The sequence below is a fragment of the Urocitellus parryii genome, chromosome 3, assembly GCF_045843805.1.
Source record: "Urocitellus parryii isolate mUroPar1 chromosome 3, mUroPar1.hap1, whole genome shotgun sequence".
Lineage (NCBI taxonomy): Eukaryota > Metazoa > Chordata > Mammalia > Rodentia > Sciuridae > Urocitellus > Urocitellus parryii.
In genome coordinates this window covers 112020673-112048191 of record NC_135533.1, presented here as the reverse complement: position 1 = coordinate 112048191, position 27519 = coordinate 112020673, and the positions used below count along the sequence as shown (strand labels likewise).

At 45.4% G+C, this 27519-nt stretch overlaps 1 protein-coding gene across 3 annotated transcripts in view; it reads right to left on the bottom strand.

The window, feature by feature from the left end:
- Ap1b1 (adaptor related protein complex 1 subunit beta 1) overlaps positions 1-27519 on the bottom strand; it is a 57392-nt gene that overhangs the window by 15816 nt on the left and 14057 nt on the right. For 2 of the 3 annotated variants that reach the window (XM_026413332.2, XM_026413334.2), the window contains exons 2-11: positions 20810-20872; positions 17351-17456; positions 13664-13799; positions 12865-13110; positions 11865-12055; positions 10847-11068; positions 7779-7899; positions 6694-6789; positions 5329-5444; positions 4829-4994 (exon numbers count right to left, since the gene is read on the bottom strand). In XM_026413332.2, coding sequence (XP_026269117.1) covers positions 4829-4994; positions 5329-5444; positions 6694-6789; positions 7779-7899; positions 10847-11068; positions 11865-12055; positions 12865-13110; positions 13664-13799; positions 17351-17456; positions 20810-20846 — 1437 coding nt within the window. In that variant the 5' untranslated portion in view covers positions 20847-20872. Of the gene's footprint in view, positions 1-4828; positions 4995-5328; positions 5445-6693; positions 6790-7778; positions 7900-10846; positions 11069-11864; positions 12056-12864; positions 13111-13663; positions 13800-17350; positions 17457-20809; positions 20873-27519 lie in introns of those variants that run through there. The other variant, XM_077796014.1, reaches the window with a different exon arrangement.

The window sequence follows — 27519 nt, the reverse complement described above, 5'->3', positions numbered from 1 at the left end:
TTCTCATCTATAAAATGGGTACAATACCACCTCACTTTGTTAATGGGAACAGCCAATCAGACTACAAATGTAAAGAAGCTAGTGTGTATTCTGCTTAATATACAACAATTATCACCACTGCTGTCACTATCGCCACACAGGGACTCTTTACAAGTACTCCCCAACCCAGTCAGCTGGCTGCCTGGAACAATTCATCACTGTCAGGGCTGCTGACTTCTGGCTCAGGTCTGCCTTGTTCTCTGCTGCCAGAGGGTGCTCTGTCCATAAGCCTAGGGCCCTGCTCTGTACTTTGGACACATTTATGCCCCATGAGCCTGCATATTCAGGACAGCCTTTTTGTCATGGTGCTATAGCCCTCGCCATCCAGCAAGGATGCAATGAATGCAGGCAGAGCTCGTGTATCACCCTGGCCAAGATTTTTCTGAGCTCCTTCCCCTTCCATAGCTAGAAAAGCCCAGGAGCCAAGATGATCAGATTGAGACAATCTAAGCTGAGTTCCAAAACTGTGCAGCACTAAACAGGTATTTTTTGTGTGTGTACATGTGGGAGGTGATTACTGGGGATTAAACCTGGTGATTTACCATTGAGTGACATCCTCAATTATTTTTGAAAGAGGGTTTCACTAAGTTGCTCAGGGCCTCGCTATGTTGCTGAGGCTTTGGCCTTGAACTTGAATCCTCCTGCCTCAGCCTCCCAAGTTGCTGGGATTACAGGAGCATACTACACCTGGCTAAACAAGTATTTCTGTTGTGTGCCTGTGTGTATGTGTGTGTGTGTATGTATGTGTGTGTGAGTATGTATGTGTGTGTCTGTGTGTGTGTGTGTGTGTGTGTGTGTTTATGATGCTGGGGATTGAACCCAGGGCCTTGTGCATGTGAGGCAAGCATTCTACCAACTCAGCTATATTCCCAGCCCTAAATAAGTATTCTTAAAAGAGTGTTGAAATGTCTTGGGAACCCAGGGTGCAAACACCATCCCCACTCCTAGCTATGTTGTACTGAGCACTGGACAGGGCATTTTACACACAGCATCCTGCAATCTTTGTGGTAGCACTGTGCTAGAGACAAGGAAATGGACTTAGCTAATTTTAAGTAACATGCCCCAGGCCACACACAGGGAAGGAGCCTGGGTTCAATTTTAGAGCCCCATCAGACACCTGGCTCAGCTTTTCCTTTTCCTTTGGCTTCTCTAATCCTGGCTCTTCAGCAGGCTTAGCTGAGGGGGAAGAGGTAGGCAAAAGATTTACTGGAATATCTGGGCAAAATCACTCCCTCCCCACAGGCCACCCCAGGTAGGACTTGGCTGCAGAGGCAGAAACCATCCTAGGCCACGCTAAGTGTCTCAGAGATAACGGATGGACAAGGTGCTGAAGTTAAGACAGCCTGGAGGCAGGGAGCAGGAGTGACCATGGGAATTATTGCTAGGATTCTGTGAGGAACATCTACTGTTTTTGTTCACCGGGCATCTTCTCTGTCTCTGGCAAAAGAAATGCTGGCTTTCTTTCAGAGAACTGCTTTCTCTCAACTCCTTTCAATCTACAGAGACGGAGATAAGCATCTTCGGGACCTAGAGTATTGAAGCCACAATAACTGGCTTAGGATAATGCAAACAGGCCTTGGGGACTTTGGCTGGACTGTGGAGGGGGAAAACTCTCTTTTCATGGGCATCGTTCAGCTGTAAGGACAGAGACCAGAAATTATTGAACCCTGGTAGCCCCTCTCCTGGAAGCCTGTCCAAGGCAGAAACCACCGAGGGTTGCAGAGACAGCCCCACTTCCACCACTCAAGCATTTGCAGCCAGGAGTGTGGGAAGGGACTGTGCTGAAAGGACATGTCAGCTATAGGAACCAGTCAGTCCTGTTTTTCCCTGGACCAGTTTGCTTTTGAAAACAGTTCTTGCCCAAACCAATACTTTTATTAATGAGTGCTTGTTACGAGCTGAGCACGTTTGAAGGACACTACACAAGACATCTCATATAACTTTTACAGCAACAGAATGAGGGAAAGTCTAATGATCCTCATTTTATAAAAGAGAAAACTAGGACTCAGAGAGAAAAGCAATAAGGCATAAAAGCATCGAGCCAGGAAGGGGCAGACAAGAGGTGTGGACCCTGGGATTTCCAAATCCAAGGTCTACATTTGGACCCACTGGGTTACACTGCCCCCACCAGGCACACTATTTAAAGGCACATGTTCACAGAAATGGGAATACCATTGACAAATGCCTGGCCTCATAACACAAATGCACACAAAACTACAAGGTTACTCTAGTTATCAATCAGACGGGCAGAAAAAGGTGTGAGGATGCAGTCAGCTGGTCAGGAGGTAAGGAAGGGGCAATATCATCATTTTAAGTGGGAAGTAAACCAGAACAATCTCTACACTAAGGGAAATTGGGCAAAAGCTATGAAAATCTCAAATGCACAAGCATTTTGTGCATTCTGCTTAAGGATTATTCTCCAGATTTATGCGCAGTTGTGCATCACACAGCCTAGCTGTTGCAGTACTGCTTAAAAGACAGTCAAATGCCCAGTGGCTCAAGAGGCTTAGGCAGAAGGATCACGAGTTCAGAGCCAGCCTCAGCAAAAGTGAGGAGCCAAGCAACTCAGTGAAACCCTGTTTCTAAATAAAATACAAAAATAGAGCTGGCTTAGAGGCCAAGTGCCCAAGTTCAATTCCCAGTACTCAAAAAAAAAAAAAAAAAAAAAAAAGTCGTCGTCAAATGGTCACCTTCTCTGCCTTCTTGAATTAAACAAAGTATTGATGAATAACAGCATGGCAAGGCACTGAACAACTTGAATTTGCACAGTGTGCTGTCAGTAGTGTTTAAAAAATAAATGAGAGGGAAATAAATTCACACACAATACTCATCATCTGCAGAGTCCATGTTTGTGAATCTGCCTGCTTGGCTAAAATCCACTTGTAGCCCCGAAATCAATGCTCATGGTGCTTTTGTAATCACCTGCAGATTCGGGCAGAGCAGTAAGAACTCGGAACTGCTCAACACAAATGGAGGTTCTGCTTTCTCACTTCAGCTCTCAAGACTATAAACAAGGGCTGGGGTTGTGGTTCAGTGGTGGAGCACTTGCTTAGCAAGCATGAGGCACTGAGTTCGATTCTTAGCTCCACATATACATAAATAAAAGGCCCATCAACAACTAAAAAAAAAAAAAGACTGTAAACAAGCATCTTTCCTAGGTTTAGTGCTTTTTTTTTTCCACATTTTTGAGTCTTTCATTTAAAATTTCCCCCAAATGCTGTGCTGAAGTATTTGCCTCATGTTCTTATGCACAAGAAAGCTGTGAGGTGCCTCATGCATAAAACATACATGCCAAATAAGTTCTGTTCAGGCACAAGTTACAGTGGTGTTGGCCATAAACTCAATGTTAAAGAATTGATAATATATATTAAATAAGGTGTCTTTAAACAGAAATACAAACACAATGTTATATACTGACTGACAAAAATGTATCCAGACATTCACAAAAACCTAACTATATTCCTTTTTAAAGCAAATGTTCAGTATTTACTAATTCAGCATCTGCAATGATTAAAGAACACAAATGCCAACCAGGCACAGTGGTGCATGCCTATAATCCTGGCGATTTGGGAGGCTGAGGCAAGAGGATCACAAGTTCAAAGCCAGCCTCAGCAATGTAGTGAGGTCCTAAGCAACTTAGTGAGACCCTGTACCAAACTACAAAAAATTTAAAAAGCGTTGAGACGTGCCTCAGTGGTTAAGCACCCCTGGGTTCAATCCATGGTAATGACAAAAAACAAAACAAAACAAAAAAAAAAACAAAAACAAAAAATCAATTGTGGGGACAAATGCATGGAGTACTGCATGCGTGGCATACGTTAAGGGTGCCTGAGTGGCAAACCACTCCCCTCGTGCTAGCGTGTGAGCAGCAAACCGCTCACCCCATAGGCACAGCACTGGATATAAGACTACGTGTGTTGCAGTCACAGTGCTTGCTCTGCAGCTTGCTCCTCAATTGGTCGCAGCAAGGAAAGCTGGCAAGAAACTGTATTGGTGGTTGCCTGTAATCTGTTTAGCTACTGCCCAGAGTATACATAATTGCACAATAAAATCAGACCTGCTTCCTGCTTGGTCTCCGTAGGACTTGATTTGTGACTCTGCAACCACACTCTCCTCTACCCTGTTCGTGGACTTCCTCGCTGGACGAGAGTGAGCCCACACCAAAAAACAAACCCACAAATACCATGAATAGTGAGAATGGACCATGTGTGAGCATGTGTGTGCATGTAGGGGTGTGTATCTGCTGGTGCATTCCTAAGCAACCTCTGCAAATATCCCCAAGACACTAAGAATACTACTGGCTTCTAGAAAAGTAGTGGAAGGAACACTTTACTGTTTATTATTCCATACCTTTTCAATTTTAAACCAACTCAATGATTACCTATAGAAAGATAAATATGCAATTAAAACAAACCCAGGGCTGGGGCTGTAGCTCAGGGGCAGAGTGCTTGCCTAGCATGTGAGAGGAACTGGGTTCAATTCTCAGCACCACATAAAAATAAATAAAATAAAGGTATTGTCCATCTACAAATACAAAAAAATTAAAACAAAAAAACAAACCCAGAGACCTTTGTCTACCTTTCATGCATGCCACTGTGGACTATCTCCCAAGTCCACTGAGGCACTGTCATGGGTGAAGAAAGGTGACCACACCCAACCTCCATACATCCACTGTTGCTGTCTGCCCACATGGGCAGAGCAGTATGAGGGGAGGGTTTCAAGGCAGGATGGGCTTGAGCTGCTGGTCATGACTCATGTCCAGTTGGGCACTGACCACATGAAAGCTCACCTGGGTGCTCTCATCATGGAAGCCCTCGAGGAAACTCTCCAGTAGCTCGTCCGCATTGTCAATCCGCTCAGCATACTCGCCTACGATCCAGATCATGGCTGCTCGGGCCTCAGGCTCGTCCAAGGAGTCCAGGTTCTCACACAGCGTGGCAATTACACTTTCATACCTGGAAAAGAAGGAAGGAGGCAGCATGTGAGCACTGAGAAAGCCTGGTTTACCCTGTGGGGAGGGCCACTGGAGGCTAGAGACAGGCAACAAGTCCCTAGGAGACGGTGAGGAATGGGAATTTGAGTTGTATCTACCACATTTTGGCCTGGGGAGCAGAGCAGGGCCAGCTTAAGAGAAACAAGAAAAAATAAAGTTTTCTTCCAAGAATACTTCAACAACAACAGAGGCAGAAGGAAGAGGGGAGGAGAGAGGCCCCTCCTTCCTCTACCTTCCCACCACCCTGTCCACAGGCAAAGCCAGATCACTCTATCACCAGGATAGGTGGTACCTACTTGTTAGGGTACTTGCGGAAAATGTCCTTAATGACCACAATGGCTTCCTGGACCACGTAGTTGACCTTGGTCTGGATGAGATCAAGCAGCGTACTCACACAACGCTCGGCAGATTGCTGCATGGAAAGAGGAGGAGGGTTGGGCAAGGTCCCTTTACCCCACTTCCAATAGAGCTGCTGGGCCAAAAAGCCCAAGTCACCCCCCACCCACTTCCTCATTACAGCACAAGAGGACAGACTCCTTCAGATAATGGGGTAGGGAACAAAGGTAGAGAATGTGTGCGAAATGATGGTCCTGGGAGGGCAGGGACATAGAGATAGGATGAGACTGTGGAGAAGCCAGGGGAAGCACTCCTGAGAGTGGGGAGGACTTGGAGATCTTCCAGGCCAAGCCCTCAGGGCAGAGTGACTCCGCTTCAGTCTCACTTAACCACTCTTCCTTGTTTCATAAAGTGGATTCTTGTTGTCAAACCCACTCACAGTCTGTGTGGGCCAGTCCTTCTGCCTTTATCCCCACACTCTGTGCTGACGGCCCAGGATAAGAGATTTCTTAGGATGGCCATCATGAGCATCAAGGGGAAATGCTTCCAAATGACTTAAGGGTCTGGCCTGGGGGTGATCAGCTGATCCGAGATCCTCTAGACACCACTGGACTCATTTAAGGAGAGTCCAGCTTGGTAGTCAAAAAATATCTCTCTAGGTAGAGAATGGGAAGAGGTGAAATGTCAGTACACAGGGTCTGGAGCAGTCTGGGCAGCTTGGAGAAAGATCCACGGGTAGCTGAATCAGGATATGTACTGAAGTATCAGAAAGGCAGAGCCCCTGCTCCAATGCTCTGTGAAATTAAGCCTACCAGGGCCACCACCAGCTGGTGGCTGCCCCATTGTCTTAGCTAATGCTACAGGTGAACCATGATATGATGTGTTAATTTTTCTTTTGTCTCTTTTTAGTTTTGGGGTACTGGGGATTGAACTCAGGGGCACTCGACCACTGAGCCACATCCCTAGCCTTATTTTGTATTTTATTTAGAGACTGGATCTCACTGAGTTGCTTAGTGTCTCGCCATTGCTAATGCTGGCTTTGAACTCTTGATCCTCTTGTTTCAGCCTCCAGAGCTGCTGGGATTACAGGCATGCACTACTGCACTTGGCTGATGTGTTAATTTAATCTGCAGCAACTGGAAGGCTTAAAGGAAACTACAAAGAAGGAACCCAAATGGATCTGCATAATGGGTGTCTTTGGGGCTCCTATGGTGACCCTGAGGTCTTCCTAGACCACAAGCAGTCAGTTGATACTGCTAGGATCAGATTGGTTTCAGCTCTCTTCTCCTCACTCAGCTAAGGAAGGAGTCCCAGAACATCCTCACCTCCACCTTGATGGCACAGCGGCCAATGGCACGTACAGCCTTCCGAACAAAATCCACATCCACTTCTGTTGCGTACTCTTTTAGCTCTGCCAACACCTGTAACCCAAACAGAGAAAATGGACTGAGGGAATGTGATAGGGCAACCATCTGGAACATTCCTGGGTAATGAGAATGCGAAGATCCCCAGAAGGAGAGGATTCTGTCTCCTACTCGAGGAGGAACACTCAGGGGAGGGAGAGACCCAGGTGCCCCAAAAGGAAGGCAAGATCAGACAATTCTTGTTGTAGGATGATCTAACATATCCAACTACTACTCTGTTCTTAATTTTTGGTGCTGGGGGTTGAGGCCTGGCCCTCAGGCATGATATGCAAGTGTTCTACCACTGAGATAGACCCTAGCCCTTTTTAAAATTTGTATTTTGAGATAGGGCCTTGCTTAATTGCCCAGGCTAACCTTAAACTTGCTATCCTCCTGCCTCTGCTTCCTGAATACCTGGGATTACAGATGTATATGACTACCTTGGGAGAACATTCTTTTTTTTGGTAGGAGGGTGGATACAAGGGATTGAACTCAGGAGCACTCAACCACTGGGCCACATCCCCAGCCCTATTTTGTATTTTATTCAGAAACAGGGTCTCAGCAATGCTGAGGGTGGCTTTGAACTTGCAATGCCCTTGTCTCAGCCTCCCCAGCTACTGGGATTACAGGCATGCACCATCATGCCTGGCTTGGGAGAACATTCTTTAACAACATAATATCAAAGTTTTAAAAAATCTGCTTATGAAGGGGTTGGGGTTGTGACTCAGCAGTAGAGTGCTCGAATAGCACGTGCAAAGTCCTGGATTCAATCCTCAGTACCACATGAAAAATAACTAATTAAATAAATATATTGTGTCCAACTACAACTAAAAAATAAATATTAAAAAAATAAAAAATTTGCTTATGAAGCTCCAGGTCCCATGGTTAATATTCTCATTATTCTGAACTATTCACAGAATTATCATCTGATCCAAAGACCAGAGCTAGTAGGTGAGGTAGCTATCTGATATGGAAGCCTGTGCCTTGCACAACCACACTATGCTCACCTGAGCAATGTTGGCCTGGGAGGCCAGGCGGATCATAATGTCCAGCTTCTCCAGCTTCACGTAGATGGGGTCATTATATTTAACAAAGAAGACCTTCATCTCATGCTTCAGGATCTCAGGCCTGGTGGCAGGGCAGGATGCCCAGAGAGCAGAAAGCAAGGCATGAACCCCATGAAAAAAAACTCTCCACATATGCTGAGACATTTCTGGGGTCTGAGGTGGAGCCTGATGTTCAAGGAAGCAAAGCCACTGTTGTGGCTGTATGTTCCCAGGGAAAGCCTGAGCAAAGTTCTGCCTGGTTATTGCCTGTACACACCTCAGGAAGGGGAGAGGAAATACAGTAAGAGACAGTTCATATTCAAAGGCAGCAATTATTGGGCAAAGGTTCCAAACCCAGCTTGTGACCTCAGGACTCTATTTCCTCATTTGTGAAGTGGGAATGACACTGCAGGAAAACTCTATGCTGCAGGCTTGTGTCTGCTAATCTCAGAAAGGCCTGGCATGTGGCGACAATTCTCTGAATGATAAAGGTGGTTGACTGTACCTAGGCCATTTGTATAAACAATATGGTATATGCCTAACACCTGCTTTCCTTCTTAGAGTCTGAAACTGGTGGGTGCCCTCAATGAAAACCTTGTGAACTAAGACTCACTTAGGCTGCCCTTGGCAGAAATATTCCATGTCTTCCTGTACTTTTTTTTTTTTTTTTAAATACTGAGATTGAACCCAGGGACACTCAATTACTAAACCACATATGTGTTTTTATTTTGAAAGAGGGTCTCACTAAGTTGCTTGGGGTCTTGCTAAGTTGCTGAGGCTGGTCTCAAACTTGCAATCCTCCTGCTGATCCCAAGTTGCTGGGATTACAGGCATGCACCACCATGCCTGGCACGTGTTCCTATACTTTGTTACTGGGGTGGAGTATGCTCTATCCGACTTGCCAAGGGAGGGAGGGACCAGGAGAAATCCCTCATGGATTCCTCCAGACTCTGAAATATTTATCCCCTATGATCCAGCTGTGTGTCCTCACATGCCACTCTAACAGATCTTACCCAGAAGCATAACTAAATGCTGAATTCCAGGAAACCTGCTGGTAAATCTCTGAACAAGGTCTTGGGTGCCTTGTCCCAGACGCCTACACAATCTGCTGGTTTTATGAGTCAGGAAACATCTAACATGATGGACTCCTGCCTCAGAGAAGGCACTTGCTAGGCAGGACCTGTCACCAGCTGAGCACTTCCACTTTTTTTTTTTTGACACCAGGGATTGAACTCAGGGGTGCTTAACCACTAAGCCATATCTCCAGCCATTTTTTATATTTTAGAGACAGGGTCTCATTGAGTTGGTTAGGGCTTGGATAAGTTGCTGAGTTTGGCTTTGAACTTGCAATTCTCCTGTTGTAGGCTTTTGAGCTGCTGGGATCATAGGCACACTTCCACATTTATCATTGCTCCTCCCTCAAATGCAATGGTTTTTGGACCTCAACTGACACCACCCACTGCATTTTTCTTAGTCAAGAGAACCTCAGTGAGGTTGTGAGGCTTATACTAGGTCACATGCTAACAAGGGCAGGAGCAAGATGAGAGTCACCACCCCAACGCCTACTCCTTTGCCCTTTCTAGAACAGAAACCAATACAAAAACACAAAATGACAACTTGAAAACAAAACCTTTTCTATCATCAGGAAAAGGGATGAGGACAGAAGGTAAAGAAGGGAGGTGTCAGGGCAGAAAGAGGAGCAGCCCAGGGACTCACTGCTGCCACACAGATTGCAGGAGATCCTGGCCAAGCCAGGAGCCTCTGTCCTGCTACAGAAAGGAGGCAAGACTGCAGCTGGGCAGCAGGAAGATGATTTCTGTAAGCAGGACTGGGTAAAAGCTGCCTAACCATGTGTCAGGGCTGGGCTAGGCCAGGTGTGCACATTAGGGACAACTTCTTAAGAGATTTACCATGTTAAATATAGCACAGGGAGCCCTTCATGTTGATCTGGATCTACAAGTCCCTACACCTTACTAAATCCAGTAACCCAAGGGCTCTGACAGGTAAAGACCCTCACTGCAACTTTAACACCCTAGTCTGATGGCTATGTTTAGTTACTTGGAAAGCTTTCCCATATTTACTTCCCAAATCTTCACAAATGTCCCAGTTCCACTGATATCTCTGGATCCCCAAGAGTATACTAAGAACCAGACTGTAACTACAACAAAGAGGGTGTACCACCTTCCGAGAGAATGACTATAAGCCCTTGTTCTCTGTGTACCCTGCTCCCAGCAACAGGGCTACTGTAACATGTGAATGCTCTGTGGTCATTTGCTACTGCCAAGTCCTGATTGTTGAGTAAATCATTTGACCAAAAGGGCAGGGGGTAGAACTCAGGAGGCCAATCCCACCCTTCAGGGCTTTAGGACTCCTTCACTCACAGTCACTTCTCAGAAAGGAGATCATTCCAGAGACCCCTTCTGAGGGGTCTATTCAATGTGTTTCAGCCCCTGCCAATCCCAGGTGGCAGACCCCTTACCTTGGGATCAGAGGCTTACTGCAGTCATTCTCTCAGGGAATAGAGAAAGAGGCAGTTGGACATGGTAACTTTGCTCTGCCCCTTCCCCAGGCCTAGAGGCTGATGCCTCACCATCTCCAAGGCTTCTAAGCTCAAGATAATTTGATTAGACCTATGCATTCTGTCCCCAAGAAAAATGCATGCAGGTGCACACACACACAGCAGCCCCATGCTAACCTCTACTGAGCCTGCTCCCTGAAGGGGCAAGGGCTTCAAAGACTTGGCCCTGTTGACATTCTGGGCCAGATAGTTTCTTGTCATGGGGGACTATCCAGCACTGTAGAATGCTGAACAGTGTTCCCAGCCTCTATCTACTAAATGCTAGCAGTATCCAGTTGGGACAACCAAAAGTGTCCCAGACACCACCAAATGTCCTTGGGGTTAAACGTGCTCTGCTGATAACCCCTGGTTTAAGGGATTTTTTAGATTTCCTGCACAGTAACAGGTCAGTTTCACTTGAGAGCCCATTCCCAGGAGTGCACGCTGAATATGTGTGTGGTGGCCTTTGTACCTTTTCTGCACAATAAGGTTGATGTTGCGCAGGGCCACATACTGCAGCTCTGGCTCAGCCGACAGCAGTGTGACCAGGGGCGGGGCCAGTTTCTTGAGCAGCGTGCCGTAATAATCTAGGTCCTTGGACAACATCTCCATGAACTTCATGAGCACCTTCACAGCAGACAGCACCACAGCAGAGTTGGCATGGGAGAGCCTGGGTGTGACCCGCTCACAGATGCTGGGGTCCAGCAGTTCCGGCAGGGCAAAGAGTAGAGATAGACAGGGGATATGTTCTGTTTAGTTATCAAGATAGCATGTCTTTTAACAGGAGGAAGATCTAGATCATGGTGCTTGCTAACTGAACCAAGCAGGCTCACATCACTCTAAGCCTTAGTTTCTTTATCTATAAAGCTGAGACAATGAAGCTTGCTTCACAGGGTTGCTGGGGCCCTTACATGAGATAACACATACAAAGAATGGGCAGTGCCTGGCATACAGTAGATGAGGCAAAAGTCAGCTCCTTCCTTTCCCCCCACTGCCAGGACATTCAAATGGGGCAGGATGTCATGCTGGTTGAGACCAATGGTCAGATGAGTCCCAGCTAGGTACCTGCACCCTCTCTAAGCCAGAGTTTCCTCATCTGCAAGATGGCAGATGATAATAAGGTATCCTTCACAGAGTTTCTAAAGATTATCTATGTGTACAGAGGGTCCAGCATTGCCCAAGGCACCCTGTGAAAACTCAGTGAATGGCTGATTTCTTCACTCAAGCTAGCTCTGACGTTATCTAGCTGAGGTGACTGAGGTTCTTGTCAGCTCCCAGGTCAGGCTCTTTCTATAACCACAGCAAGAAGTGATTTGCTACACTACTGACTGCCTGGCTCTGGAGACATGAAGGGTGGGCTGGCTCCCTCGAGGAAAGTGTACTTAGCGATGGTGCCAGGAGAAAAGCCCTGTGAAGGGGCCCACTTAGCTCATGGTTGGACCCTCCACAGGATCAAGTTCAGGTGGGCTGGCAAGGGTCATCCAGCTTACCTCTGGGCCTCACGGTCGTCCTTGGGTGTGTAGTTGGCCAGGCAGTCCAGGATGAAAATCTGGCCCCACTCAGTGCACTCATTCAGGGCTGTCAGCAGCTTGTTAATGGACTGTGGGTTCAGGTCGAGCAGGTTGCTGCTGGGGTGAGACTCGGCGATCTCTGAGAGGGCAGCCACAGCATTTGCCACCACCTGGTTGAGAGGATGGAAGGGCAGAGCCTGGGGACACTGTACTTGGCCAGGGGGCAAAGGGGCTAATGACACTAGCTAGTCAGAAGTGGGACACCCTGAAAGGAATATGACCACACAAGCAGGTCTGAAGTTTCATCAAGGCCCACTTCAGGCACTCACCCTGTCGATGCCTCTGCAAATTGCAACTAAAATAAAATAAGCATATTGCACAAAACAAAACAGAACAAGAAAGCCCCAGCTCCAAGTGCTTGGTGGTAGAAAGCATTCCAGCTACCTAACACAAGAGCCTGGTTACCAGCCACAGCTGTGAATTGCTGCCATCACCACCCAGACACATTCTAGTGTTCTGTCTTCCACACTATGCCACTCCAAGGGCAACCCTCTATAATCCCTGGGTGATATGCGGAAACAGAAAAGAACAGCTTATATATGGTCTTGGTGAGGAGATAGTGATGATGACAATGACTGGAAGGGGAAGAAGACACTAGCACCAACTGCACTACGTAGCAAGCCATGACCATTACCTTCCAGCATTCCTGCCATCATAGAGAATTAGATTCATTTTACTGATGAAGAGGGCTCCAAAACATTAGGCAGCTTGCCCAAATTCAGGCAGCTAGTAGAGGACACAGAAGAGAATCCAGATCTAGTCTCTTGCAAAGATGGTTCCTAAACCACCACAAGGTACAGGAACAATGGCACTCAGCAAAACTCTGATTTCTAAGAACAAGAGACTGCCCAGCAGACTGTCAAGCCAAGGTCTTCCCTGGCAACCCAGAAAGTGGCTCAGTGAGTGGTAGTTGACTTACCATGGGGTTGGAGTCAGAGATGAGGTCTTTAAGAGTGTCCAGGAAGCCCTGGTCCTCCACCAGCTGGGCATTGATGTCATGGAGCTTGGCTACACACACGGCTGCTGTTTTGCGCACATATGGATCCTCATCCTTCAGGCACTTCCGGAGTGGCTCACACAGGTACTCAGTGATCTTGTCAACTCGAATGCAGCCCATGGTCCGCACAGCCAGGGCCCGGATGAGGGGGTTGGGGTCCTCACAGTCCTGAGGGGGAAGGAACCATTGGTCAGGGGCAGGAATAAGACAAGTCATGTGGCTTCCAGTTCTTCCTGGCCTGCAGCTCTGAGCCTGCGGCTGAGCACCATCTGGCAGTTGCTATGGGATAACTATGGGTTATCTATGGGTAATAACCACCAACCATAATCAACAGGTAAACGCCATGCAACAGACACCAAGCCCTTGCCAGATGCTGTATAGGAACTCTGCATACAGTCTTCTCTGATCCTTCCAGCAAACATACAATATTGGCTCCATTTCACAGGTGAAGAAGTTAAGGCTCTCAAATCCACAACCACTAGCACCATGACCCTCAGTCTTTACCCTGCCAGGAAACCCTGATTTTCCTGTATGTGTGCATACAGAGAGAAAGAGAGCCCTCTGCTGGAGGAAGAGGCCCTTAGCCTGCACAGGAAGGAAGCAGCAATGTGAAGATCTGGGAAGGGCTTAGAATATTTCTATTCAGGGCCACAGGACCACACCCCAAAGAGATGGGGGAAAGGGAGCAGGGAGCATCCATTGTCACCAAGCTCCTGCTCACCTTCACAAAGGTGTTGACAGCCATAATGGCCATGTCAGGCTGACTCTTGGCATAGTTCATCAAGTACAGGTACACCAGCTTCTTCAGCTCTAGGTTGTCTGTTTGCATGCAGTTCACCACATCGGGGAAGAGGGCACTGAAAGGACAAACTGATGTCAGTATGGGGCAGGCTGAAGATAGGAAGAGCAAGAGGGAGACAGAGGGCAAGAGGGAAGCTGAAAGATAAACAGGACTTCTGATAAAATAAGGGTATTAGCTATGCTGGTCCCTGAACACTTGATAGGAGAAATAGAAGCCCAAAGGGTTATTTTATTATTATTTTTTTTGGTACCAGGGATTGAACCCAGAGGCAATTAATCACTGAGTCACATTCCCAGACCTTTTTATGTTTTATTTTGAGACAGGGTCTCCCTGAGATACTTAAGGCCTTGCTAAATTGCTGAGGCTAGCTTTGAACGCATGATCTTCCTGCCTCAGCACTGGGATTACAGGTGTGCGCCACCATGCCTGGTCAAAGGGTAATTTTTTTAAAAAAATACTTTAGTTGTAGATGAACACAATGACTTTATTTTGTTTAATTTCTTTTATGTAGTGTTGGGCATCGAACCCAGTGCCTTATGTGTGCTAGGCAAGTGCTGAGCCACAACCACAGCCCCAAAGGGTAATTTTAAAAGCAAAAAGTCCTCAAACATGAGCTCTGGAGCCTGTTAAACCTAGGTCTGTATATATTTTTGTTTTCTTTTTAGTACTGGGGATTGAACTCAGGGGAGCTCTACTACTGAGTTACCCCCACCCTTTTTATTTTTTGAGACAGGGTCACACTAAATTGCTAAAGCTGGCTCTGAACTTGTCATCCTCCTGCCTCAGCCACCTGAGTACCTGGTATTACACCATACCCAGTTCCAGTTCTGCCTCTTGCTTTGTGGCTTTTTATTCTGGTGGAACGGGAGATTGAACCCAGAGTCTTGGGGGGCATGCTACGTAAGTGCTCTATCATTAAGCGACAGCCCTAATTTTTTCCCCCCAGTACTGGGTTATTAAACCTGGAGTTTTGAGCATGGAAGGCAAGAGCTCTACCACTGAGCTATATCCCCATCCCTCAGTTCTGCCTCTTGCTAGTTGTATGACACTAGGAAGCTTCCTCCAGCCCTTGGACCTCAGTTTCCTTATTTGCAAGAAAGGTGCAGCAGAAATTCACTTTGGGGTTGGGGATGTAGTTCAGTGATGGAGAGCTTGCCTAGCACACTGGAGGTCCTGGGTTCAATCCCTAGCATTGCAAAAACAACAACAACCACCAACACAACAAAAAGCTCACAACCACAAAAAAACAAAATAATAATAACAACAACAACAAAAACCCCATCTCACATTATAGGGCCCTAGTGAATTGAGACAATGTACTTACCGTATCTGGTCCTTGGTATCTGGGAGGTGCTATGTAAATGAAAACACTTATTTTCCCCTCTGTACTTAACAGGGCCCCTTATATTGGGCTGCTGGTTCTGGAGGGTCATAGGGAAGCAGGGATGAATGTGCTGCTTTCACAAAGGCCAGCTCTGGCACCCACTAAGAAAGAACCAGCAAAGCATGAATGGAGTACATGCTACATGCCAGGATTAGTGCTAAGGTTCTGACATACTTCAATTCATTTAGCGTCCCAAGAAGCCAAGGAGTGTCCCATTTTATAGACAACAATACTGAGGTTCATAAGTTTTAACCTGCCTAAGGAGCCAGGTCTAACTCCAAAGTGTGTGCTCTTGATCCCTGCTATACTGGGTAGAGCCCTTCACAACAAGGTGCCCAATGGTTCCAGATTCACAGGCCCTTTTGAGAATGAAATGTGGTTAGAGGTCAATTTTCTGTCTCTGGAACCACCACCTTCCCTCTCATTTCTTATGCTTTTACTCAAAAGGACATGGCAGCACTGAGACATAAAAGGTCAAAGAGAACTTCCTCAGCCCCCACAGGCAGGAGTCCTGCCAGGCTAAAACTGATGCTACACCACCTTGGGAGATGACACATCAGGAAGAACAGGGGACAAGGAGAGGAGGGGGAAGTACCGATGAGCCTGGCTTTCTCTCTGGCCCATAACATCAGCAAAGGAAGCTCTTCGGAGGTGGAAGAACAAAGATATTTCCTCCGAGAGGAGGTGACAGTAGTGTTCTAGTTGAAGGAAAGCAGCTTTGCTCTGGAACAAACTGAACCTGGAAGGAGGCCCAGTTTTCCAGCAGAAAAATATATACGTCCTCCTCAAGTCTCTGGGTAAGAGTTTTTTTTTTTTTAATATTTATTTTTTAGTTCTCGGCGGACACAACATCTTTGTTGGTATGTGGTGCTGAGGATCGAACCCGGGTCGCACGCATGCCAGGCGAGCGCGCTACCGCTTGAGCCACAACCCCAGCCCTGGGTAAGAATTTTTGAGTGATGGCAGAAGGGCCTTGTGGAGGATAGCAATGGGATGGGCAATCTGTGGGGGAAGTCCAGGGCAGTGTCATCATGTTGTGGGACCATTATGCCGGGGAGCTGCTTCACATCAGCACCAGGCCTGAGACACAAGCTGGGCAAAAGCAGCCTGGATTTGAATTTCAGAAGGGCTGGGTTTCAGTTCTAGTTCTGCCACTAACCACGTGACAGTTAGATGGTCATTTTCTTCCTTCTTTATATTGTTTCTCTGACAGTAAGAACATCATTGCCTACAATGAAAACTGTAAGGAACTATTGAGAAATCATATCCAAAAGTGTTGTGCAGACTCTCAAGCACCGTACAAATATTAAGTTGTTATAAAATCCATCCCTGTCTTTGGGGACTTCACAATCTGATGGGAAGGTAAACACAGGTGCATGCAGTAATAATAGTCAAGAATCAGTGCTGGGTGATAGGAACAAAGAGCAAAAGCTGAATTTATAACAGGACGCTGGGCGATGAGGGAAGGCAACAGGGAAAAGGTGAACCTTGCGTGGGCTTTAAAAGATGGGAAAACAAGCTGAGAAAACAGGCATTCCAGGCGCTGGAAAAGCTGGAGCAAAGGTGTGGCACTATTTCTTTTTATTTTTTTTTTATTTTTTAGTTTTCGGCAGACACAACATCTTTGTTTGTATGTGGTGCTGAGGATTGAACCCGGGCTGCATGCATGCCAGACGGGCGCGCTACCGCTTGAGCCACATCCCCAGCCCAATGTGGCACTATTTCTACATGAGATCTGTTCCAACTCAGGTGCAAACCAGAGGTTGCGCACTGGCAGCAAATTAGAGTAATCCAATCTGTAGGTGTGCTTTGCTTGAACCACACTGTATTTGTTTACTATCGTTTGGTGATTTAAAAAATGAAAACATCCAGACTTCCTGTTCTTTTTAAAACTCAGAAGACCTGGCCACACTGGGTTCATCTTCCCTGGTTAGCAACAATCCTCTGGAGATTCTGCGAATGTTCACGTCACACCCACTCCAACACCTGCTGCCTTTTCAACCCAGTACACTTCACTCATTCCATTATCACCTGACCCATCAGTGTCTGAGCTCATGACTCCTGTGCAAACAAAACCCTGTTTGGAAAGAAGGTTCACAAAAGGAGCTGTATGAGGGAGACATGGGTCTCTAGGTACACTAAAGGAGGAAGCTGACCTGGACCCAAGCTCTCCACCCTCCCGTTAGCAGCACCAGGCTGCAACCCAGCCTACTCCTGCACACCTGACATCTTTGCCCACAGTCATCGATGCGATCACTTTCTTTACCGCCTCCTTCTTCTTCTCCTTCTTGTCACTGTTGAGCTCTGCCTTCAGCTCGAAGATCTCCCCTAAGAAAAGTAGGAAGGCATGAATGATCCATCCCCAGGGAATAAGTTCCTGTCCCCAAACTCCCAAGAATGGCAGGGAGGCAGAGGGCGGCTTTAGGCCCCTGGGTGGGATAGGTGACAATGAGGAGTGACAGTTATTAAGATGGAAGACTGGAGGGTCACACTGCACCAAATGATAGGAACTGTGGAGACTACAATGGTCTTGAGGGGGACAAAAAACAGGCAAGCAGGGTCTGCTCAGCCAGACTACGAAAAATGAAAAGGAAAGCAAAGTTCTCCTCAGTTCCCTCACTGAACCAGACGCCCTCAAGACTGGGTGCTCAAGGACTGGGGGGAGGGGGGGGGAGAGGGGAGGAATCGATCCCACACGTAGGCTTTTCCTGTTTTCCTAGAATCTCGAGTTCAAACAGCTTGCTCAGGGTTTCACTTCCTGAGCCACAAGTGATTGCTCAGCTTGGAAAATTGGAATTCAGCTGCCCCAACATGTAATCAATTGTTCTTAAGAACCTGATAATACAGAAAAAGGAAACAAGGAAGTAGGGCTGTTTCAGATCTTCCACAGAGAGCCAGTCAGGACCTCCTTGCAGGTTAGGAGGACAGGATGTATTTCCTGAGCCTTTCTCTGAGCCCTGTACCACACTTACTTTTTCCCATGCCTTTTTCATTCGTCTTCATGCCAACTCTTCATTCCAAACTCACACTCCATTTTACAGGTGGGTGTAATAGGTATAGTAACTTACACACAGCTACCAGATAGGAGGGCCAAGATTTGAAACCAGGTCTGTCCTAAGTCTGCTCTAAACCCCTATGCTTGGGCCTAACTCAGAACACTCCTTTTTGGCCCCCTGAACCTGTTTCCTGGCCTCTTTTCTCTCCCTTGAATAGGGTGCTGAATTCTCCCATTTAACACTCAGAGGTGAAACACTTGCTGGGTGCCTTGCTGGTGGTCTGTGCTAAAGGTGGCAGCTGTTGTTATTCTGCCACATGACCCTCTGCCTTTAGATCCCTCTTTTGTAGAGTAAGAATCCTGGGCTTCCTTCTCAGGATTCTTACTGAAGCAGGGACTATAATGTGGAAGAAAATGCTGAGAAAGTTCTAGGTGGGTTTACAATGAGAAAAAGGGAAACCAGTAGGTTCTGTATCATGACTGGACAATGCGGTGCTCAGAAGAGAACCTAAGATGAGAGACAGCAAACATGGTTAATTAAGAACAATCACAGAGCACAGCCCCGGGGCAAGGCCGCATTGAGGATATTGCTCAATGGAGTCGGAAAGAATCTGCAGATCTTGCAGTTCAAATTTATCAAGGAACATGTGCCTTTCTCCTGCAAGAGAGTGAGGGGAGGGTTTCTGGTTGTTCTGGGATCCAACTGACCATGATGATCTTGACCCTACACTATTCTGCAGGGCTGCCCCTGCTTTTCACTCAAAGTGGCTAGATATAGTACAACCGCCATTAATTAATGAGTCTCATCCCCAAGAAGGCCGAGGGGTGACCCTGGGATCTGACTGCCTCTGAAATGTATCCTTTGTCAATTAGGTCCCTCAATCAAGTCTACCTCCTCAATCACATAAAAGGCATTCAATTCTCTCTCCCCAAAGCTACTCCCCACCACTGCCAGGCTCAGGTGCCATCACGTCTCGTCTCATCAGAGCTGTGGTCCTTTTCTCCCCACTTCCCTCTAATCCTTTATTAGAATCTGCCTTGGACTTTACCTTGCTTAAAAACCATCACTGGGGCTGGAGTTGTAGCTCAGTGGTAAAGTGCTTGCTTAGCATGTGTGAGGCACTAGGTTCGATTCTCAGCACCACATATAAATAAATAAATATATTATGTCCATCTACAACTAAAAACAAATATATATATATAAACCATCACTAATGGTCTGGGGATATAGTCCAGTGGTAGAGTGCTTACCTGGCACATGCGAGGCCCTGGGTTGGATCTCCAGCATTGCACCACACACACCCCACTGATGTCAAATTTGAAATCTGAACCCAGGAATCTCTCTCCAAGACATTCTCCCCAGAAGAAAACCCCACCATTGATACTCTGCTACACATGGTGTGAAGCTCTCTGATTCCTGCATGCCTCTCTGGCCCCTTCTAGCTCCTCAGCAAGGAAACTGCTTTCCTTTCCTAGATGAATCATGGGTAGAGCATTTACTCCCTCCCCTTCCCACACCCTTTTCTACCTGGAGTACTTCCACAGCCTTCTGCACCCCCACCCTTCAACATGGCTGCTACTTCATAGACTATCTTCCCAGTTCAACCTCAAGCAAAGCCAGGTCAGAGACTGCCTGTCTCTTTCCCTCCACATGGGAGGTCCTCAATAAAAACCAGCAAGTATGCAGTTTCAGCTTTTAGGAGGCTGAGGCTGGAGGTCACTTAAACCCAGGACGTCAAGGTTAGCCCAGGCAACATAGTGAGAACCTGTCTCTTACAACAAAACAGAACAGGTTGGATCAATAAATAAAATGCTTGCTGAGGGACAGAGTTTAGGACCTGGCTCATGTGATTCAATAAGAGACTATCTGGGGCTGGGACTGTGGCTCAGCAGTAGAGCACTCATCTAGCATGGTGAGGCCCTGGATTCGATCCTCAGCACCACATAAAAATAAATAAAATAAAGGTATTGTGTCCAACTACTTCTAAAAAATAAATGTTAAAAAAATAAAAAAGACTATCTGGTCAGTAGGTATGTGTCAATCTCACCTGCAAGGAAGGAATGGAGAGGAAGGGCCAGCCAGAGAGATGCTTACAGGGTTAAAGCACACTTGCCAGCCACAACAACATCCTCCATTTCCTTAAAAACAGGGGGAAAAAAATCTCCAACAACAGAAGCCTACTTAGCATATTTTAGTGCAGCAACTCCATTGCCTTAATATTGAGTCATTAGAACTGTTGGGAAATGTTTATGATAACATTATATGAAAAACAGGATGGAACTCTGACTGCAACTATGGAAAACATGTGCCCACGGATAAGGACCAGACACACAAGGCCCCCTACCCCCAAATGGGATTGCTGATAGGATTGTGTGTCCTCCCCCTACCAGAAGCGGAAAAAAATATATATATTTTAAGATTTTAAGCTGTGGGGAACAAAGAGGGTTTTTTTTTCCCCATACTTGGAGCTAATCCTCTTTCCTTCCTGAGTTCTAAAGAAGCAATCAATTTCTTAATACTCTCAACAATTTAATTTTCTGACTCCACAAGGTAAAGAAATTCTAGGCCACTCCCACCAATATCTCCAGGCTTCCACTCTGCTCCTGTTCCCCAGTCCCCCAGATAGCAAGCAGAAGGGTCAAGCAGGCAAATAACAGGGCAGGCCCATGATGAAACATATCATACCTTTCTTGGTCGTGGTGAAATACTTTGAATCAGTCATTTTGGTCCCTTATCTGTGGTCACACTCTGCAAGACAGAAAAGAGACGAGTGATTCTGAGTTGTGTTCCATTCCATTTTCAGTTAGGGTGTTCAGGGGAGGAGGAAAGAAAGGATCCAGCACACATATGGTAGGGAAAGATAGCTGCTGATACCCTCTTCTGCAGTATCAGGGACTGAACCCAGTGCATGCTGGGTGCATGTGCTCTACCACATCCCCAGGCCTTGTTATTTTGAGACAGGGTCTCACTAAGTTGCCCAGGGTGGCCTTGGACTTACCCTACCTCAGCCTCCTGAGTCACTGGCATTATAGGTGCTCCACTGTGCTCAGTTAGCTGCTTATCTCTTTATTGGGCCAATGAACTATTAGATCATGGCGAATCAAATTTTGGAGGGAAATTCTGAGGAATCAATCACATTTTAAAATGTGCTTTTCTTCTGATCCAGAAATTCTATTTCTAGGAATCCCTCCCACGAAGTATCTGCTAGTAAGGATACCTTGGGTTTACTGCATCACTATCCATACAATGCAGCACTGGAAAGAACTTAAATGCCTATTAATAGGAATAATTAAGTACCCCGGAAGAGTCCACAGGTTAAAAAGCAATATGACTCCATTTCTGTATGATGCACCATAGTGCAATCTACTGTCATATGTAACTAATTAGAACAACAACAAAAGGCAACGTGAAGTCCCTTCATGACACTCACCAAACCTATCAGGGCTCTTCTTCTTCTTTTTAAAAAAACATTTATTTATATATTTATCTGAGGTGCTGAGGATCGAACCCAGTGCCTCACACATGCTAGGAAAGCGCTCTACCACTGAGCCATACCCCAGCCCCTTTCTTTTTTTTTAATTAGAACTTTGTAGTTGGGTTCATTCTGACAAAATCTGGAATCTGGCTCATGATTCCACTCTTTTCCCCGCTGTCCTCCCTGCCCTCCCCCATTCTCCTTTCTCTACTAGACTTCTTTCACTTGTCTATATATTTCTATTTGATTGGTTCTTTTTTACTTATAAAGGTGAAATTCCCTATAGTATATTTATACATGCACATAACATGATTTTTAAAGAATTCATTCTGTATCGCCTTCCCTTTCCCACCCTTCTATCCTGCCTCTCGATCTCCTTCTACATTACTGATCTTCCCTTTATCTCTATAACTTACTCTTCCCTCTCCCTTTCCTTTACCAGCAAATGCTGTAATTTCGTTTTTCTTTATGGCTGAGAAAAATTCCACTGTGTGTGTCTGTCACAATTTCTTAATCCATTCATCTATTGTCAGGCACCTGGGTTGATTCCATATTCTAGCTATTGTGAATTGTGCTGCTATAAACACTGAGGTAGCTGTATCACTATAATATGCCAAGTTTAGATCTTTCAGAAAAATACCAAGGAGTGGGATAGCCCAGCACAGTTCTTTCTAAATGCTTCATCCACATATGAAGGGTACTACCATTACCCTATACATAAAAATAAATTTGGGAAAATCCAAGTTTAAGAAGCTAGGGAAGAGCCAGGCACATTGGCACATGCTTGTAATCCCAGTGGCTGGGGAGGCTGAGACAGGAGGACTGCAAGTTCAAAGCCAGCTGCAGCAACTTAGTGAGACCCTAAGCAATTTAGCAAGACTATGTCTCAAAATAAAAAAAAAAATAGAAAGGGCTGGGGATTTGGCTCAGTGGTTAAGTGCCCCTGGGTAATATCCCCAATGTCTTCCACCACTCCCTAAAGAAGCTAGGGAGGATTATTCTCTCCACAACTTTCCCCAAACTTCTAAATCAGTAATATGTGTTATTCATCTCTGGAAAGGGGTAGAGTCTACAGACTTTAGATTCAACAGCATTCTCCAAGTCTATCTGGCCAGTTTTCTTAAAGAATCTCTCAGAACATCTCCCAATGCAAAAGTGACAATGTGAAGTACTGTTATAAGGCAACAGGACGAGTACCAAAGCTTTCTCATTCACTCAGGTATTTATTAAGCATCTACTATATCTGAACATTTCCTTACTGTTTTCTTGCATGGCTAGGGATCAAACATAGAGCCTTGTACAAGCTAGGTAAGCTCATTACCACTGAGACATACTGCCAGCCTTCTTGACCAATAAATGAAAGATAAAAGAAGCTTCCCAGGAGCCATGTCATCCTGAGTACATAGCAGAGGCTTCTGGGATTGTTCTGAGATTAAGAAGTGATTATTTAAAAAAACAAAACAGTGGTTACCCTATTTCACAATAAAAAAAAGAAAAAAGTGATCATTTCCTGAGTCCTTGTTAAACCTAGGGATTTACAGACATTATCTCATTTAATCCTACTAACAGGGTAATAGCTTTTAACACTACTTCACAAAGGAGGAATGAGGCTCTGGAATGTCATGTAACTTGCCCAAGGTCACATGGCTAAATGGCTAGCCTAGGAAACTATCCCCTGTCTACCAGAGCTCAGTGCTTTGTCTCAACAATGAAGAAATTCTGCTTTGCTCATCTGAGAGGGAGGACAGGGCCCTGATAGTGACTAAGAACTCAGTACAAAAAAATCTAAGAGACTTCCAAGTAACTTTCCAATCAACTTGGTGGTGTTATTGTGGTTGTTGTCTAGAAAAGCACAAAACCTCCCCCCAAAAAAATGTTGAATGTTTTCTCTAATATAAGGAGGCTGATTCATAGTGGGGTAGGGAGGGGGAGCATGGGAGGAATAGGGAAGAGGGGTGGGAGGGGTAGGGAGGGGGAAGGGGGTTAGCAAGGATGGTGGAATGTGATGGACACAGTTATCCAAAGTACATGTATGAAGACATAAATTAGTGTGGACATACTTTGTATACAACTAGAAATATGAAAAACTGTGCTGCATATATGTAATAAGAATTGTAATGCATTCCGCTGTCATTTATTTTTAAAATATCAATTTAAAAACATTTTTAAAATCAATTAAAAAATATAAAACAGACCATAAAATATCACATAGATTCATCACATTGATGATATTTTGCTAATTTGACCTACTACAAAAGAAGAATCAATAGCAATAGGTAACATATATTATCCATAAGATATTTTCTTGTATCAGACGATTGAAAATAAAATCTGGAAAAAACTCAAAAAAAAAAAAAAAAAAAAGAAGAAGAAAAGCTGAAAATCCAACAAACATTTGAATGGTAAAAACTCACTTTACTTTGTGTCCTCTGTTGCCTCTATGGAAGGGAGTCAAATAGTCAAATATGTAACCCACAAACATTTCCTTTCCAATCATTACTATGCAGGAGCAAATGAAAGGTAACGATGTGCTGGATGTGAGGGATAACAGATCATTTCATAGCCTCTGAAAACCAAGCCAAAGCAGCTGCTCTCCAGCCCAACTGTATTTTTCCAGGTTCAGCTTGTACTTTGGAGATGTTCTCCAGATGAGATTTTGTTTCAGCAATCAACAGGAGACAAGTAAGGACTGTCTCAGGGTTGCCTTAAATCCTTCATGGACACCTTCAGAATACCAGGAATAAAGGCTTTGCTGACAAAGTGGTATTTAAAAAAAAAAAAAAAAAAAAAAAGACACAATTCTACTCTCCTCTTGCTTTGCATAATTGAAAAGGGATGATGTCCCTTTTCTATGGGAGCTGGGGGAAAGAGCAGAGGAGTCTGTCACACCTGATGATGCAAATCCCCCAGTAGGGCCTCTACCTTGCTGGTCTTCACAGTATGCGCCAGGGCTATAGATGGATCCACAGAGGACTCACATGGGCCTGTTCACAGCTCCATCCACCCTCACCTTCATGGCCGGCCCAGGCCTCTGCATAAAGTAAGTGTTTAATTGATAGTTGTTGAAAGAAGGGGCCACTGGAAACCCCAGGAAGCTCAGCCTGCTGACTGCTCTGTTATGTAATTCTCAGTTTTTGTTTCCAAGAGTAATTGACTTTACATTCAACATCTCCTTCCCACTTGCACACATACAAAACTGTTTTATCAGAGAAACATCACTAACCTAGAGGTTTTTCCTGAAGCTCTGAGAATGGGCAGATAAATAAGATAATAATATATAATATATAATTTTTTATATTTTTTCAGTTGTCAATGAACTTTATTTATTTATATGCTGAGAATGGAACCCAGTGCCTCACACATGCTAGGCAAGCACTGTACCACTGAGCTATAACCCCGGCCCGATAATGGGTTTTCTGCTATACAATAATAGGTTGCAAGATTCCTGAAGCTACAGATTTCAGAGTATAACTGGTTGAAGTGTCTAAAACAGGGGAGTGCCCTGTTCCTCAAGGCTGAATCAAGTCTAAGAAGAGGGATAACTGAGGGCAAAGAGACATAGACAGCAACATATAAACCACTCCAGTGTAAAATCTAGAAGGAAGTAAAAGTGAACAAAACAAAAACTCTTGGATGTCCAACTTTGGGCTACTCAGGCATTTGTTCTTCTCCAGCAGAGGAGACTGTCAGGGGCTTTCCCTCATCTGTAACACAGATTAGCATCTGAGGGCCCTGAACTCCCAGGATACAACCTGCTGAGGCAGACTGGTGTTGATGCAACTGATCAGGATGAAGAAGTGGTAAGACAGTTTCTCTTTCTTTCTTTTTAAATTTGAGACAGGATCTCACTAAATTGATCAGGCTGGCCTCAAACTTGTGATCCTCCTGCTTCAGATTCCTGAACAGCTGGAATTACAGGTGTTTACCACCTCTCCAGGCTATGCTTCTCCTTTTAATGATTTAAAAATAGGCAAATCTTTCTGGGAATGGTGGCACATGCCTTTAATCCCAGTTGCTTGGGAGGCAGAGGGAGGAGGATTACCAAGTTCAAGGCCAGCCTGAGAAACTTAGACCTTGACTTAAAAATAAATAAATAAAGTAGAAACCAGGCATAGTGGCATGCAACTATAGTGGAAGCTACTCAGGAGGAGTCTGAGGTGTGTGTGGGGGGGTCTAGGGAAAACCTCTACATTGGTGAGGTTACTCTGATAAAATAGCTTCATATATTTCATAAAGTCAGGAATTTGAGGACAACCCGGGCATCACAGTGAGACTCTGTTTTAAAAAATAATTTTAAAAAATGCTGATAGCCCTGCAGTTGAGTTTTTAGTGACATTCTTCCTTTTATAGGTGCTAAGCAACTAACTAATCATAAACTTGAACTGCTCTCTAGTGTGCTGGCGCAGGCTGATGCTTAGTCCTGCAGTTATCTGTTTTGCAGATCCGTCTGCAGAGGGCCCAGTGGGACTAATGATGCTGAAATGCTATCCCTCTGAAGTTGATCATACACAGGAAATTAGAGGAAGAAGGGAATGCTAGGGAAAGCAAAAATGCTCTAGAAAACTGAAAAAAACAGCCTCTATCTCAGAGCAAAGCCTGTCCAAGGAAGGGACATGACCTTTGTCCTTGGAAAGACCCACAGAGCACTCCTAGGCACATTCCCACCCTACTAAGTTGTTTATCTACAAATAACAGGAAAGATCTGCTGCGCCAGGTGTCCCTGACTCAGTCAGGCTAGGTGGAGATCCATAGCAACCCCCTAGCAGCCACCAATCAGCATGAGACAGGGAAATACCTGGGATGCCAGATGACCCTCCCAGTAGTTTATGGTGGTTGATAACATATTGGGAAACCATGTAGTTCAGCACGTACACCCCTCTTGGCTCAAACCAATCAGTTCAAACCAATACCCCTTTTGTTCTGACCAATCACCCCTACCCAACTTGTTCCCGCCAGTGAATGTGCTAATCATGTTTTAGAGTTGTTATTTGATTTTCCCGCGGTGTGTGATGATTTGCTATGATGTATGTGAAGTCCCTGCCCTCTCCAAAGAATGTATAAAAATGCTGCAAACCCTGGGCTCAGGGCCTCTCAGCGTCACCAGTTGCTGTGTGTGCACGCGGAGGACCGAGCTAGCTCACAATAAACACCTCTTTGCTGCTTACATCAATCTTGGGTCTCTGGTGGTCTTTGGGGGTCCTGAATTCGAGTATAACAAAACCACCAAAGCACAGATGAAAAAAAAACAAAACACCTCATTTAGAGCTCACCCACAGCTTGGTGATTTACTGAGGAAGGCTATCTTCTTTTGTCTTTTCTCTATGATGAGCTTCCTCACCTGGTACCAGGTCCTCTTAGATGTCTGTAGGAGGGGGATTTTGCATTCTTTCTGCAGGAATGGAAAAACCTCTATGGTTCAGTCCCGAGGAGCTGGGACTTCCAGATGCCATGGGAAAGACATGCTTTTCCTGGCACTGTCCAGCTGTCACCATGGAGGCCAAAGGAGCTAAGACTTAGCTCTTTTTTACAATCCCCCACCCTCTGCTCAGGGCTGAGAATTGAACCCAGGGGTGCTTTACCAGTGAGCTACATTCCCTTTTTAAATTGTGAGGCAGACTTTTGCTAGGATGGCAAGGCTAGCCTTGAACCCTTTTTTTTTTTTATTTTTTTTAGTTGTTGATGGACCTTTATTTATTCATTTATTTTTACTTATATGTGGTGCTGAGAATTGAACTTAGTGCCTCACACATGCGAGGCAAGTGCTCTGTCACTGAGCCACAACTTCAGTCCTGGCCTTGAACTTTGATCCTTCTGCCTCAGACTCCCAAGTAGCTGGGCTTACAGGTAATATGTCACCATGCCCAGATTCTCTGACAAATCTGATCAGGAACATAGGCTATATTTGAAAGTAGGTGGCCAA